Below are 16,154 nucleotides of genomic sequence, written 5' to 3'. Positions count from 1 at the left end.
AAAAAAAAAAAAAAAAAAAAAAAAAAAGATTTGTTTTGCTATTGCGTATCAAACTCGGGCCCTTGTGCTTGAGAGGCAGATGCTGGAGCCACTGAGCTAAATCCCTGGCCCTTATTTTAAAAAACTTTATTGTTATCCTTAAATAAGCAGGTTATATTAGTTTTGATTCTGTTAAATCCTTGTAGAAGATTGAGATTCACTTTACTTCTTACTTTTTCTAGTCCTGGGAGACAAACCCAGGGCCTCATTTGTGCCTCGTGAGCACTGTAACACTGAGCTATACCTTCTAGTCCTGAGATTTTTTTTTTCTGAAAAAGTGTTTAGCAACAGAATAATTTGCTAAAGCAATTTAGTTTGAATCATTTTTCTTAGTGAAAGGAATACATCTTAACTATAAATTTAACTTCTGTCTTTGGGATTCATTTTAGGGTATTAAGATTATTCTAGGGATGGGCATGGTGGTGTACACCTATAATCCCAGCACTTTGGGAGGATTGCAAATTCATACCAGGCCTGGGCAATTTAGGGACTCAACAAGATCCTCCCTCAAATTTAAATTAAAACTAGGCTGGGACATAGCTCGGGTCCTGAGTTTATTCCCTAGTACTATACTGCAAAATCATTCAGTCAATCAATCAATAAACAATGAATAAAACAGATTAGGAGCTGGGAATGTAGCTTAGTTGTGGAAGGCTTGTCCAGCTTGCACAGGTGCTGGGTTTGATCCTCAGCACTATAAAAAATAAACAAAATTATTCAAATAATGAAAGAACAGCTTTAAAACCAAAGACAGAAAAGTAGAAACAAACTTTATCTTTCCCATGCCATGGGCTCCTCACTTATGAAAGGAATATAACTTATATTTCTCTATTATTTCACAATCTATAGTGTTCTTACATCAATGAAACCATCTTTCTTGATTATCATCTATAAATTTCTTTGGGGTAAAAGAGATATTAAGAAAACCTGAGACATTTAATAAATTAAAACTGCCTTATTCAAAATGAATGGGATACTGCCTTACTCTACTTCACAAGATGAAGGTTTAAGATACTAGTTTTAACACTATTGGCTCAGTATGGTGGCAATCTATCATAGATTTCCTGGGACAGTCCGAATTTGTACCTACCATTTGGGTCAATTATTAACATTACTTCATTTTACCCTATACGTCTCCAGGTTTGATGATAAATTATAGTCACCCTTATCACCACCAGTACTGTTGACACGTTTAATCAGGACTGTACCTAAACAGATCATTAGTTTGTTTTAGTCAGTTATATCCCTCAAGTGCTAATATACAAAGTAAGCCAGTAAAAATGTAAAGAAGGATGTGAGTGAGCATTTCTGAAAGTTACAGCTTATTTAGGCCATAAAATTAAAGCTTTACACTGATAAATTAAAAAAAAAAATCTCACTTGGGAGTGCATCTTTTTTGGGCTTGGAGAAACTTCACTATCAGATGCAGTTTGATTATCTAGTTCAGAATCTGCTCCTGAAAAACTAAAGACAGGCATTTCATTAAAGGAATTATCAATTTTCTGAATAGGAATCAAAACAAATTTTAAAGTTAACTGAATTAAGCAATTTTTAAGATCAAATAAATTCTAACTTAGATGACATAACTTACTCGTGTGATTCTTCTTTCCTTAGCTGTAAACAGGAAAAAAGAAAGAAAAAAATTTTGGTTTAAAGTTTTTTCTGTCTAAATGAAGTAAATTTACTCTAAAAACATACATATGTAGGGGATAAAAAATGAATTAAGATGTGTTATATATGTGTACCAACTCCACACAATTAATAAAATTATGTAGTACAAATAAGCACTAATAAAAATAAAAGTTAAATTTTAAAAATATATACGTACCCTGGAAACCAAAGAAGAGAAGATAATTAATAATTTTGATTCTACTGACAGCGGGGGCAGCTCTTCCAATGGTATGCCCTTGTGTATTTTTTCTTTTAAATTTGTATATCTAACTTTTAAATCTCCCAAAATGGACAGTAGTGCTAATCCTAATTTCTTCTTAGCAGAACTGCTTGGTAAATTCCTGTTCAAAGTTCACAAAACTGAATTACTAATGCTCAAGTCATCCATTCAACACTAATATATTATACAGTTAGTTCTAATTCTATCAAATCTTTAAATTTTCTTTTAATGTTGAGAAAAATAAAAGGAACCACAGTAGATATATTTTTATAGGGACAGTACAAGCAACCACTGATAAATACACACACACACACACACACACACACACACACACACACACACAGTCTAATGAGAATGGGCAAAAGATCATGAAAAACTTTCTTACTGGAACTTTATAAAGAGGCATTAACTTTGTCTTTTCACTGGATTCATTGTTATAACCATGCACTATTGCCTACCTATGAGGTTACTTTTTAAAGTCCATTACCCTTAAGAGAGTTTACAATCTAATCCTCTTTCCACCCATTAAAATGAAAATTAAAGCTAGGTGTGGTAGCAGATATATATTAGCAAGAACCTGTCTCAAAGAAAAAAAATTTTTCCCCGAATAAACTAGTAATAAGTTTGTATGAAATTACAGATTTAGAGTTTATAAACACCTATTTAATCCTTTATTTTCCATGATAAATTTGTAAATGTCACAACAGTTATGATGACACATTTGATAGTGAACATTTAAAAGGTGCATCTCTGCTTCTATAGCTCTCTGCATTATTTTCTCGTAGCACTTTGATGGTAAATTCTTCTCCATCTCTTCAGAGATCTGAAATTTCCTTTAAAAATAACAGATAGGACTAGGTAAGATTCCAGACATTTTTCTACTGTAATGATGTGTTCCAGAAACAGATTTTAAATTTCTTAGATTTCCTTCCCCAGGTTAAATAAATTCTTACTAAAGATGGAGAAGCTGTAGGAGCATATAACAGCTTCAGAAAACAAGGATATCAGGACTCAGCTAAATAGATTCTTTCTATGAGTTAAGGAAATACGTAATTTGTGAATTCATATTTTTTTAATCAAAGGATTCTGAAAGTAATGACTTCATCCAACCAGAATGAATAACTGCTTTTTGCAACCTAAATTAAGGTTTAACTGTAATCTTTTTCAAGTTATAAACATTCCAGGTTGAAATTGTTCTTAAATGTATTACCTTCAACAGGAATTAGATAATTTGTATTTGTTAGAAATTTAGGGTCATTAATATAAGCAAATATTTTATTGTGATATTACACCAAAAAGCCCCAAAGACTACGTTTTCAAGTGTTACAGTTTCTGGAAGTTTGCTGTTGTTACCGGTCACCACTTCCAGCAGTTCCAGAAACCAATCCTACCTAAATTTAGAGAGTTGGGATACTAGATTAAACATTAGAAGATGGGATGGGGCTGTGGCTCAGTAGTACAGGATTTGCTAGCATGGGGGAGGGCCCTGAGTTGGATCTCCAGTGCTGCAAAAGAAAAGAGCAAGAATGAAAACATGTATTTTTTAAAATAAATAAATATTTGAAGAATATAGAATGAGTGAACAAAAAATAAATGAGTCGAGAATATGGTAATTAATTTGACTCTTTAGATACTTCCCTGTTTCTCTCCCCTCCCACTTCTTAGTCCTCCATGAGTTTTAAGAAATGCAAAGTAAATAATACATTGAATTAAAGTTAAAATTAAAATACTTCAGCTAACGTAGCTATACTTCAAGCATATGACATTTTCTAAAGGCGCTGTTTTGTTTTGGCCCACAGGGGAATCAAAAGAAAAAAAAATAAAAAAGAAAATTAAATCAGGCTGTGGCTTTAGCTCAGTGGTGCTGCCACCTGCTTCGCAAGCGCAAGATCCCGAGTTCAATCCCCAGTACCAAAATAACTCAACAACAAAAAAAATCAAGAACCTTAAATCAGTATGGACTTTTGTTTCAATAAAGTAAGCTGCCATAAGTAACTGAAGGAATCACTGAGACTCTAATCTCATAAGAGCCTCAACATTCTATATTGTTTTGATACTCTACATATTGTAGAGAAAATCACTGAAGCACATAATTTAATGTTCCTTTTAGCTCTAATCTAATCACATATATCATAACCACATAATCTGTATGGTTAAATATATTACACACAAAACAAATACTACCAAGGTTTTTGCACGTGCAACCACATTATACATCTGACCTACCTCTCAGAGTTTTTCTTTAAGTCTGTGTTATCATATGTTTTTAATTCCAGGGAATCCTAAAAACAGAGTTCAAAATTAATTCATAAATATATGACAGACAATACATGTTAAGTGATTTTTTTTTTTTTTAACATTGCTAGCGATCTAACCCAGGGTATTATACATGCTGGGCAAGCATGCCACCACTGAGCTACATCCCTAGGCCACAATGCAAATACATAGAATTTCAAACTGATAAAATGTAAAACTAAATTTTAAAAGGACTTTGTGGCAATAGCTCCCACCACAGGACAGAGCTAGTGACAATCTGATATAATCAACCAAATATAATTACATTAATATATATTTTATAAAGTAAAATCATTTTGGGGGGAGACAGTCTTGCTATACAGCTCAGGCTGACCTTGAACTCCCTATGTAACCCAGGGTGCCTATATAGTGAATTTGAATTGATCTTCCTGCCTCCTCCCAAGTGCTGGGATTACAGGCATGCACCATCACACCCAGACTAAAGTAAAATGAATTTATAAAGTAAAATTTCATTATTGGTCATACTGATTTTACCTTATTTTGGAAATTTCCACTGGGCTTTGAACTGTCAACTCCGAGAGATTTTCCTGACCCTTTTGTTACAGCAACTGGTGTATCCATGCAATCCTGACCATATGACCAATCTGTGTTACAAGCCACACTTTTTTGTTTTTCACTTTGCCATTTGCTGGGACGCTTTTTACTCATCATGGTTATCTCTGTATTGCTTGATGTAGATACTACAGAAGGTCTTGCATTTGTTGCTCTGCTGGTTGTGAAACAAGCCCTAAAATCTGTGCTAACATCCACTGTTTGATGTACTGCGACTGTACAACCTGCTGCATCTATCACTGATGTAGAATATGTTCCTTCTCCATCCTCAGAGCATGCTCTGTTCACGCTCCTGACATTTATAGCTCTTTGGGAGCTATCCTCTGTGACTGCCCGAACACCTCTCATGGCAATCCTTGGTGGTACAGCAGGAGAACTCAAGGCTGGGTCAGGCATGCTTTGTAGGCTTTTATAATGGGAACATCCATGGGCAGAGATGACTGAGTCATCAAAAATAGAAGACCAGGAAGTTTGGCAAACCTCAGAGAACTCCTGTAGGGTCTCTAAAGCTTTGTCCTGGGGCAGTGTGCTTCGACTTTCAAGGTGCTGTGAGATTCTGTTCTCCACAGCTGCATTTCCACAAAAATCTTTATTTTCAGAAACCTGAGATTTCACTTTTTCAGTATACATTTTAGTTTTTAGTGTTTGAGGGTTCAAGAAATCATTCTTAGACTGAGATTCTTCATTTCCAAGAGAATTACTTCTCTGTACAAATACTGTGGGAAACATTAAACTAGTCTCTCGTTCCTTACACTTTTCATGCTTTGGTTCATAATACTCTTTTAACAGATCGCAATTCTGAAATTTAGAGACACAAGGTATATATTCTTGTGCAAAGTCATTAAGTGAATCTGCAGAGATAACAGAGCTACTTTCCAGGGTAATGTGCTCATCTTCTGGATTGCTAGCACTTTCAACTTCATAACTCAAACTTCTTAGCTCAGCTCCCAGGTTAGACACGCTCAGTGTTCCAGCTCGGATGGGAGATGGATGGCTACTCATCTGCTCTTGCTCTTCTGCACTGTAGTATCCCAGCAGGGAGTCTTCGTCTACGCCACACTTCTGCGTTTCTCCAGCAGTTTCTTCACAGTCAGCACCTGAAATCTCACAGGTTCTTCCCAAGGCAACAGTTCTAGTACCCTGAGGTTTCAATACATCAAAAAACACTTCCTCTCTTTCTTCCATTCCAGAATCTAATTCTGGATTTAAATTAGTAATGTTTTCATTCTTTGGAGCTGACTCTGAATAATATATACAGTATGTTTCATTCAAAAAAGCACAGTTGATACTGTCTTCAAACTTGCTTGATTGAGCACTCTGTATATTAGCATCTTGATTTTCTGAAAAAGGTGATTCCAATAAACGTGTTGTGTCAATATTACCGATTTCTCCGACCTCAGCTCTTGGCTCTCGTGTCAAAGAATTCCATTCATCATCAGGACAAGTTGGTGTGACTTCATCACAACCACTGGAAGATTTCTTAGAATGAGAAGATAGATCTGATAAAAAATAAAATAAAATATTAACAGAAACATTTCAGAATTTGAACACCAGAAAGATCTTAGACATGACCTGGTCCAAGACCTTCCCAGCACAGGGCTACTGTTTGCATTACGCACGACAGACACCTGCTGTGGCAGCTGCTACAGACTGCACTGTGCCCTCCACAAGGGATGCTACTCAGAGACAGGGTAATTAGACTTAAATGAGATAAGGAGAGCAGGACCCGCAGGACTGGGTTAGTGTCCGCGTAAGAGACGCAGAGAGCAGCTTCTCCTTTCTCTTATGGAAGGACATAGCAGAATGCAGTCATCTACAAGCCAGCAAGAGATGTCTCAGCAGAGCCTAACCGTACTTGTACCTTGATCTCTGGAGCAACGACTAAATAAATTTGTTCAGCCTCTCCATCAATGGTACTTTGTACAGCAACCTGAGCTAACACAGAAGCCATGATTCTCTCTGAATTTCTTCAGTGACCAGGTTTTCTATCTGAAGGGCAGCCACTCTGTCAGTAGAGAGGTCTAATAAAATTATTTAATAAACTTTGAGTGTATCCTAGTCTCAACCTTAGGCATTATACAAACAAAGGGAAAATAGACACAGGTTCTTCCTCAATTCCTCATGGCTTTCACAGGAGTCACAGATAAGCACATAAAAATATAATACAGGTAAACAAAATTACTGACATAGATCTACTGCTAGATCAGACAAATTTGACAAGGAAAGAGAAACAGATTGCAGAGAAAACCTTACATTTAAAAAGTGTTTGAAACAAAATAGGCAAAATTCTCTTAGGCAAATTCAACAGCAAATAGCTGTGTGAAAGAGTGGGAAATTTTCAGAAACTGCAGGCCAGCTTGCCAGGAGTAAGAAAGTTCTAGAAGTATGACAGGAATTTTTGACTGAAAAGGGCCTTTTATGATTTGCTGAGGAGTCTGGCTCTTATTTTAAGGCAAGCCTTTTCAAAGGGTAACCATGTGACTGGAATTGAGCTGCAGACAGCTGAGGCAACAGGAAGAATGAAGGTTGGAGGAAGAAAGCAAAGGCTGGTGGGCCAAGAGTGCAGAGGTGGCACTGGAGTAGAGGCTAGTGTAAAAGTTCCTCAAACAGGGCTGGGGGATTTAGCTCAATGGTGCCACCACCTGCCTTGTAGGCACAAGGTCCCAAGTTCAATTTAAAAAAAAAAAAAAAAAAAAAGAAAAAGTTCCACAAATAGCCCGGTGTAGTGGTGCACACTTGTAATCCTAGCACTCATACTCCGGAGGCTGAGGCAGGAGGACTGCCAAAAGTTCGAGGTCAGCTTGGGCTACATAGTGAGCTCAAGGATAGCCACAACTACAGAGTGAGACCCTGTCTCAGGAAAAAAAAAAAAGTTGTGCAAGCGACAAGTCTTGGCAGCAGATTAGAATTGGCACGGGGAAGAGAAAGAATTGTGTTTTTCATTTTTAAACTAAGACCACAATTAGAAATAAGTTGTATATCAGGCACATACACACACAAGAGAAACCAAAAAAATTTTTTTTTGGTACAGGGGATCGAACTCGGGACCTTGCACTTGTGAGGCAGGTGGCAGAACCACTGAGCTACATCCCCAGCCCGAACAAATATTTCATAAAACAGTTAATTGCAGGGCTGGGAATGTAGCTCAGTAGTGCAGCGTCTTCCTGGCAGGCTCGTCCCTGAGTTCCATGCCTGGTATGAAAAACAAAGAAACAAACAAACACACACACATACAGAGAACAGGAACTGTGCTATGTGCAGAGTAGTCCAGTTTCACTTCAAGAGCTTTTCACGGTCAGCTAAGCTGATTCACGACTTACACACTGGCCACTGCATGCTTAAACAGCAGTCTGGACAATGCCAGGGTTTATAGCTTGGAACTGGCTATAGCTGAATGAGAATATTCAGCACCAAACAGGGACTTTGTGAAGAGCGGGTTTAGAAGATGAAGATGAAAAGCAAGATGGAGGAGCAGCAAGGCAGAGCTCGGTCTGAGAGAGGGGAGTTTGAAGTTAGAAATCAAAGACCCAGATGTCAATGTTCAGTAAGATGTTATAAATGCAGGGCTGAAGACGAGAGATCTGTGCGGGAGCTCTTTACATCTTCTGAGTACCAATTCTTTGGCTTTCATATTTATAACACATGTGAATTAGTTTGATTCTCGGGATCAAATCCAGTGGCATCCATGTCCAAGAAAAGCACTCCACCCTCAATTATATTCCAGCTCTTATTTTTTAAAATTTTGAGACAGCGTCCCCCTAAGTTGCCCAGGCTGGCCTGAAACTTGCAACCTTCCCACCTACCCCAGCTTCCCTAGTAGGTGGGATTACGGGCCTTCACCTCTTTCTCTTAACTTCTTACAGCATGTCGTCATACCAATGTTTTTAAGATTATTTAGTTAAATAGATCAGTCTCCTACAACTTTTGTGTTTTGTGTCTTTGGCTTTCCCCATTACATAATTATAAAAAATATTCACCTACACTTTATTCTAACTCAGTGTGTATATAACACTTAGCCTTTTTCACACTTTATAGAATTAATTTTTCTCTCCCGCATAAGGTAGGAATCTAACTTAATTTTCTTAGAAAATGCACGGTCAAGTGTCCTGCCATCATTTGCCGAAGTTGCCCACTGCCTTCTGAGTCTGTTACACTGCAGAGTGGGTTTGCAGTACCTCCGAGGCTCATATGCTGCAGGCCTGGTCCCCAGCAGGTGGCACTACTGGGAGATGGCGGAATTTAGAAGCTAGGCCGGGTTGGGGAAACGGGCTGTGGGCATGAGCACACCTTGTCTCAGGCCCCTGGCTCTTGCTTCTGCTTCCTTGCCACCATGAGGCGAGCAGCTTTGCTCCAGCACAGCTTTCCACCACGATGCTCTGCCTCAGCACAGGCCCCAATGACAAGGCCGAGCAGCATGGACTGAACCTCTGAACCATGAGCAAAAGGAATCTTTATTTCTTTGAAGTGGTTTATCTCTGGGGTTCTGTCACAATGGTGGAAGGTTTACTAACACAGTTAAATAGCAACTTCAATGTACACTGAAATTCTCTTGGTTCAGTTTCATAATTCTCTAAGGGCCTATTTCTATTTGTTGCTTCATCAACCTATTATCTTTTTGTACAAGAGTATTCATTATTATAGCTTTAATTATTATAGCATCATAAGATATTTTCATATCTGGTAGGTTTTCTTATTTTGAGTCTTTCTTTCATATTCTCTCCTCTAGATTAAAAATGTTTTAAGTTCATATTTTAAAGACTATTTTGAACTGTCTAGCACAATTACATTTAGCATCTAGCATCACTCCCACCCAAAAAGGACATCTGGCTTGGACTCTTACCTTTTTGGAGCTTTTCTCCATTACTGCGGTAGCCTTTATCAGAAGCTAACTCTATCAGTGCAGTAGCCTCCATCACTCAAGGATGAATTATCTACAAAAAGTATAAATATTGAACTATTATACTTGGCACTGTATTTTTAAAAAACTATTAGATTATTAGAGAGGAATTTAACACAGTAGCAGTTACAGTCAAGAATTCTAAGCACAAGCCGGGTGTGGTGGCGCACACCTGTAATCCCAGTACTCCGGAGGCTGAGGCAGGAGGATCTCTGTGAGTTTGAGACCAGCCTGGGCTACAATAGTGAGTTCCAGGGCAGTCTGAACTACACAGTGAGACCCTGTCTCAAAAAACCAAAAGAAAAAAAAATTCTAGGGCTGGGGATTTAGCTCAGTGGTACTGCTGCCTGCCTCATAAGTGCAAAGTCCCAAGTTCGATCCTGGTACAAACAAAACCCAAACAAACAAACAAACAGAACTCCCCCAAAACAAAACAACAACAAAAATAAGATTCTTTTAAGACTTCCAAGAAACAACAATAATAAAAACCAATAAATTTAGGTCATCAAAAAAGTCAATAAAGAAGCAGTGTTAAAGACAATAGTATGATCCCTGTGTTTCCAAAATGCACACTTATTAAAAACCAAAGACAAGGTATATCCATACAACATATATCTTCTAGTAATAAAAGAACAAACTACCAATATATGTTATTTCATAGGTTTTTAGATTTTGGAACATTTGCATAAACTTCATCAGATGAGCATCCCTAACCCAAATTTTCACAATGTTCTGAAACCTAAAAGTTTTTTTTAGCAGTGATGTCCTGTTCAAAAAGTTTCAAATTTTTGAGTATTTGAGATTTGGGTTAGGGATGCTGTTTATATTGTCTACTGGTTTCTTGCTCATGGTGTCATTTTAAATTCCCAGTTTGCCTCTAACTATATGATATTTGATAAATTTGATATCATATTTGATAAATTGTACACTTAACCTGAGCCCAAGGATGATGTTATCTTCCCTTGAAGAGGGTTTTTGTGTGCTACGGTTAGGTGCTATAAGGAACTAGTAATCTAGAAACCCTTTACTTCCACCAGAATTTGAGACTTCTGTAGGCTGCCCAGGTAACTATAGTCTGCGAAAGGGCTGGTTCACTTAAATTGTGGGGCACAGGCACTGGGATCTGAAGTATCCCGGAAGAGATAGCTGACCTGGCTCCCTTTCACTGTCACTGAGGTTTCCAAAGCAGTCTACCCTCTCTGTGATGTCTTTTTAAACTAGAAGATCTGTTTGGGCTTAAAGCTGTTCCTATTGCTAGACTTACTTCTTGGGGTTTCCATTCTTTCCCAAACTGTGGTCTGGTAGTTCTTCCTTACCTCAGTAATTTTTACATACTTTTAAGGAGGTTTAAGAAATATTCATCTACCTTGTTAAACTGTCTTCAATGAATAGGAGACCTAAATTACTCTAGCATTATCCTTCATTTTATAATGCAAATGTAGTCATCATGTGACGTAGTGAAATCAAGGACAACTATTAAAATGTTACAGAGTTTATTAGTTTGTGACATACGTGAAAATAGGCAGTTTTAGAGGATTTCAGAAAAAGGTATTCCTATAGTTTTACAACAGTGAGAAATACTTAAAAAGCAGATACTGTGGCACAAACAGTAGAATCCCAACTCTTCTCCCACATTCTCACGCCTTTGCACAGAGGAAAGCCAGTACTCCATGGTTCTGGGCTGGACTAGCCGCATGAGCTCTCACCATGCACGTGTGCGTATGTGACAACTCTCAAGGGTTCCCCCAGACAGCTCTCCGGACTTCTTTCAGCTGCCAACGGTCACAGTTCGGTCTTTCTGGGCTTCAACCTTCATCTCAACTCTCTCTGCTTTGCTTGGCACCCTTCCTCTGTGGTCTGTTTTCATTTTTGTTTTTGGTACCGGGGATTGAACTTGGGTCCTTGCCTTGCAAAGCAGGCACTGGAACCAGGAAGCTAAATCCCCGGCTCCCTACCTCCATGGTCTGTAATGTGCCTCCAAGCAGGATGCTCGCTATCACAGTGCTCAGGCTACACGTGGCCTTTTCCTTACAAATCAGCTCTGCTGCTCCACTGTCCAATGTCATTCAACAGTTACCTCACACACAGGACCCAGTGTTTAAGATGTCTTAACAGCACTGTGGTAAATCCAGTGTCATCTGTTACTCTGTCACAGCCAGAAGCCTAAATATCCTGAGAGTATGTTTTAGGACTACCATAGGATTAAAAGTAATTTATGAGAAGATAACAAGTCTCGCAGTATTTGGAAATTAAATAACATACTTGTAAATAATCCACGGGTAAAAATATATCACAATGGAAATTAAGAAAAATTTTGAACTCAACAGTTATGAAGACATCACATATTTCTGGGCATGGTGGTGTGTACCAATAAGCTGAGTTCTCTGGGAAGCTGAGGCGGGAGGATTGCAAGTTGGGCAACTCTGTAAGACCCTGTCTCAAAATGATAAAGATTGGGATGTAGTTCAGTATGAAAGCCCTGGATCCAATTCCCAGTACCATCCCTTAAAAAAAAAGAAAAAAGCACCTATCTAAATATGTGGTATGCAGCCATGAGAGGAACAGATAGCTTTCCATGCTTATATTATAAAGAAAATGGGCAGGGATTTAGCTCAGTGGTGCCGCCACCTGCCTTGCAAGCACAAGGTCCTGAGTTCAATTCCTGGCAGCCCCCTGCAAAAAGAAAGGAAGGTTTTAAATCAACTATTTAAGGTTCTATCTTTAAAAACTACAAAAGTATGCACAAGCACAAGGTCCTGAGTTTGATCCCTGGTACCGAAAAAACCAAAACTACAAAAGTAGAATAAATTAAACCTGAAGAAAGTAGGACAGAAATAACAAAGAGAAGTAAATGAGATAAAAATAGGTAACTAGTTAAGGACTAAAGCTGCTTATTGAAAGTATGTACACAATCTATGAGCCAGGGACATTGGTGCGCACCTGTAATCCCAGTTACTTCAGAGGTGAGGCTAGAGAATCAAGAGTTTGAGCTCAGCTCTGTCTCAATGACCCCCCAAAACAACAAAAACCCCTCAAAAAACAAAAAATGAAATACACATAAATTCATAAACACTTCTCAAACCTTATCTAAAACACAAATCATCAACATCCTACTAATAAAGGGAGTGTTACTACAGAACCTACCAATGGACATTAAAAAGATAATAGGGATATAATAAACAATTTGTCTCATAAATATTATAGTTCAGATGGGCATAGTTACTTGAAAACCACAAACTCCTAAGATACAAGAGATAAACAATGTGATACTCCTATATGTCTTAAGGAAATGAAATCTATAGTTAAAAACTTTCCCTCAAGAGCCAGGCGTGATGGCACACACCTGTAATCCCAGCACTTGGGAGGCTGAGGCAGGAGGATTCCTGGGAGGTCAAGGCCAGCCTGGTCTACATAGGGAGTTCAAAACTGGTTTGAACTATATATGGTGAGACCCAGTCTCAAAAAAAAAAAAAAAACAATCAAAAAAAAAAAAAAAAATCAATCAAAAAACAAAACAAAACAAAACAAAAAACAACAAAGAAAACCTCCTGCCAGGGATGTAGCTCAGTGGCACCATGCCTGCCTCAAAAGTACAAGGTTCTGAGATTGATCCCTAGTACCAAAGAAAAAACAAACAAAACCACCTTCCCCTCAAAAGGTTTCCAAGCACAGATGATTTCACTGATGAATTTTATCAATTAAAATATAAATAAAGCTAAACCTAGAATTCAAAGGAAAACTTCCCATCATGTTTTACAAAGTCACCATAATTGTATTATTTTTAAATTAAAAAAATTTTTTTAGTATTAGAGATTGAATTCAGGTCCTCGTGCTTGCCAGGCGGGCACTGTGCTGCTGAACTAAATCCCTGGCCCAGTCATCATAATTTGAACATGAAAATATGAGGACATTCTAAAGATGTAAAAAAAAAAAAACCAATATTTCACTTCTTGCACAGTCATACATAGGTATTTAGTGCTGGTAATACATGTGTTATATTAAACTTTTGCAAAGCAAAAAAAAAAAAAAAGCATAGTATATTTTGATCAAGTGTAGCTTATCCCAGAAATGCAAGGATGGTCAAACTTTTGTAAATCAATAACGCTATTCAGTAAGGAGAATTAAGAGGAAAAAAAAAATCACACGATCATTTTAGATGCAGAAAAAATGGTCTCTGTAAAAAAAACACAACATCTATTCCTGACAAAAATTTCCGGGCAAATCAGAAAACAGCAGGGAACTTCTTCAATGTGATGATAGCTATTTACAACAAAAAAAAAATGACAAGCCCGATTGCTAACATCTTATGGGATGGTGAAACTGAAATCTTCTGTGAAAACCCAGACATTCCTTCTCACTACTGAAACTTGAACTGTTGCACTACAGGTCCAAGACTGTACAATAAAGCAGTGGTTCCCAACCTGTTTGGTGCCAAGATCTGGTTTCACAGAAGACAATTTCCCCACGGATGGGAAGGGAGGAGATGCAGGCAGGTGTGCGGGTGTCCAGGATGGTTCAAAGGAGCTCACAAGCTGGGTCCCTCGCATTCACACCCCTGTGAGAACCCAAGCCACTGCCACTGCGCTCTGATGGGAGGTGGAGCTCAGGCTACGCTGCAAAACGAAACAGGGTAAGGAGAGCGAGGACACAAGCGTCACACTACTTAGCCAAGAGCCGTGGGAAGAACGGTGTGGTGGAGAGGGATGCAGGTAAGGACATCTGTACACATAACCTCTCCGTGCCTGTGAGATACACAAATGGTAAGAACACAGATTCGAACTCTGGGAATTCACCTTCCCCAGTTTAATGTTTCTGAATTTTTTAGCTTACAACTGAAACAATTTGGCCTAACACAAAGAGCTAGCCATCTTTTAAAAATGTTAATACCATAAACTGAGCAGTGGTTCCTAACTCTTGGGGTTTTGCATGCTGAAGATTTAATAAAAGTCACAGACTCACTTCCTCAAGAAAACCAACATGCATTTATTTCAAAGATGTATGTACTACTAGATATAAAGACACGAACAACTTCTGGCTTAAGGGACTGAAGCCAATAAAAATCTTACTCTATGAATCCAAGATGGATATTTTAAATATAGATCATGGTTAAAAGAATGCTAATTTATCCAAATAACTCAGATGAGACCAGTGAGTTTCTTATTTTGTGTTCGTTTTTGGAGACAAGGCCTTGCTATGTGGTTGAGGCTGACCTTTGACCGTGGGGACTCTTCTGGCTGTCTCCTGAGCGCCCTGCGGCACCACTCCTGGATCTTATCTCTTAGACTCAGGAATGCAACCAGTTCATCATCAGCATTGAGAACCCAAAAGCATACAGTATTTATGTGAATGTTTATTAATGTTTGCCATATTGAAATTAAAACAAAATTTAAATATTTATTCATGAATGGCAAACTCATTTAACATAAGTAATACTTTCAATTAAAAATGGACTTTTAAAAAGTTGGTGAGAGGGCCGGGGATTTAGCTTAGTGGTGCTGGGCCTGCCTCGCAGGCACGAGGTCCTGAGTTCGATCCCCAGTACCAAGAAAAAAAAAAAAGTTGGTGAGAAAAGCAGCACTATTTCACATTCTGCAAATCTACTGGCTACAGCTATTCATGATCCTGCATTCAAATCTGCTCTCAAAACCTTAATATAACAAATACACCTGCAAATAATATATATGGATAAAGGTCTGCTCTCCACAATATAGAACAACTCTTATTACTCAACTAAAACCCTTTATTTTAAAAGCGAGCAAAAGATTTCAGTAAACGTTTCTCCAGAGGATACACACAGCCAACAAAAGTATGCAAAGATGCCCAGTATCATCCTGCACTGGAGAAATTCAAATCCAAATCACGATGAGATATCCAGTAGGATGGCAACGATGGATGGAAAAATCAGCGATAGCAACGGAGCCCTCATGCACTGCAGGTGGGACGTAAAGGGGCCAACGCCTTGGAAAGCAGCAACATAGCCCAGCAATCCGGCCCCCAGGTCATAACCTTTCACCCCATCCTTTGAGCTCTCCTTCACCACTCAATTTCCTCCGCGATTTCAGTGGTCCCGTCAGAACTCAGCCACAAAACCCAGGACTCTCCCTCGACATGCCCCCCAGCCCGGTTAATCTGTCTCACTCTCACAGGGTCGGGCCACATCCACAACCACCCGCAACCTGGCCAGAACAACGCTCTCCCCGAAATTCCTGCCCGGTCCTATCACCTTGCTGCTTAAAATTCAGCAGTGGGACTTACGCACTTTCGAGTCAACTGACGACCCGTGGCCCTCGGCATGGCCCGGGTGCGTTTGCCGCGCAGGCTCTTTGCACTGACCCACACCCGGCCCTCTACGTTTTTCATGCTCCATTCCAGCCGGCCCTCGCGGCTCGGCCTGGAAGCCCCTGGCCCCACCCCACGAGATGCAGGTGTTTTCGGCGCGAGTTGGGCGCGGATCCGCGA

General features: G+C 38.9%; 1 protein-coding gene across 3 annotated transcripts in view; it reads right to left on the bottom strand.

Annotated features, from left to right (window-relative positions):
* The window catches only part of Rbm44 (RNA binding motif protein 44), a 43,200-nt gene extending 30,863 nt beyond the window's left edge, over positions 1 to 12,337 (bottom strand). For 2 of the 3 annotated variants that reach the window (XM_010626140.1, XM_010626142.1), the window contains exons 1-8: positions 12,223 to 12,337; positions 9,639 to 9,729; positions 4,721 to 6,297; positions 4,157 to 4,212; positions 2,590 to 2,763; positions 1,868 to 2,051; positions 1,631 to 1,653; positions 1,419 to 1,503 (exon numbers count right to left, since the gene is read on the bottom strand). In XM_010626140.1, the coding sequence (XP_010624442.1) occupies positions 1,419 to 1,503; positions 1,631 to 1,653; positions 1,868 to 2,051; positions 2,590 to 2,763; positions 4,157 to 4,212; positions 4,721 to 6,297; positions 9,639 to 9,711 (2,172 nt within the window). In that variant the 5' untranslated portion in view covers positions 9,712 to 9,729; positions 12,223 to 12,337. Of the gene's footprint in view, positions 1 to 1,418; positions 1,504 to 1,630; positions 1,654 to 1,867; positions 2,052 to 2,589; positions 2,764 to 4,156; positions 4,213 to 4,720; positions 6,298 to 9,638; positions 9,730 to 11,401; positions 11,913 to 12,222 lie in introns of those variants that run through there. The other variant, XM_010626141.2, reaches the window with a different exon arrangement.
* Positions 12,338 to 16,154: the final 3,817 nt, after the last annotated feature.

The sequence above is a fragment of the Fukomys damarensis genome, unplaced genomic scaffold, assembly GCF_012274545.1.
Source record: "Fukomys damarensis isolate Sample0158 unplaced genomic scaffold, DMR_v1.0_HiC HiC_scaffold_16, whole genome shotgun sequence".
NCBI lineage: Eukaryota > Metazoa > Chordata > Mammalia > Rodentia > Bathyergidae > Fukomys > Fukomys damarensis.
The sequence above is the reverse complement of the archived record's forward strand: the minus strand, read 5'-3'. Positions and strand labels throughout refer to the sequence as shown.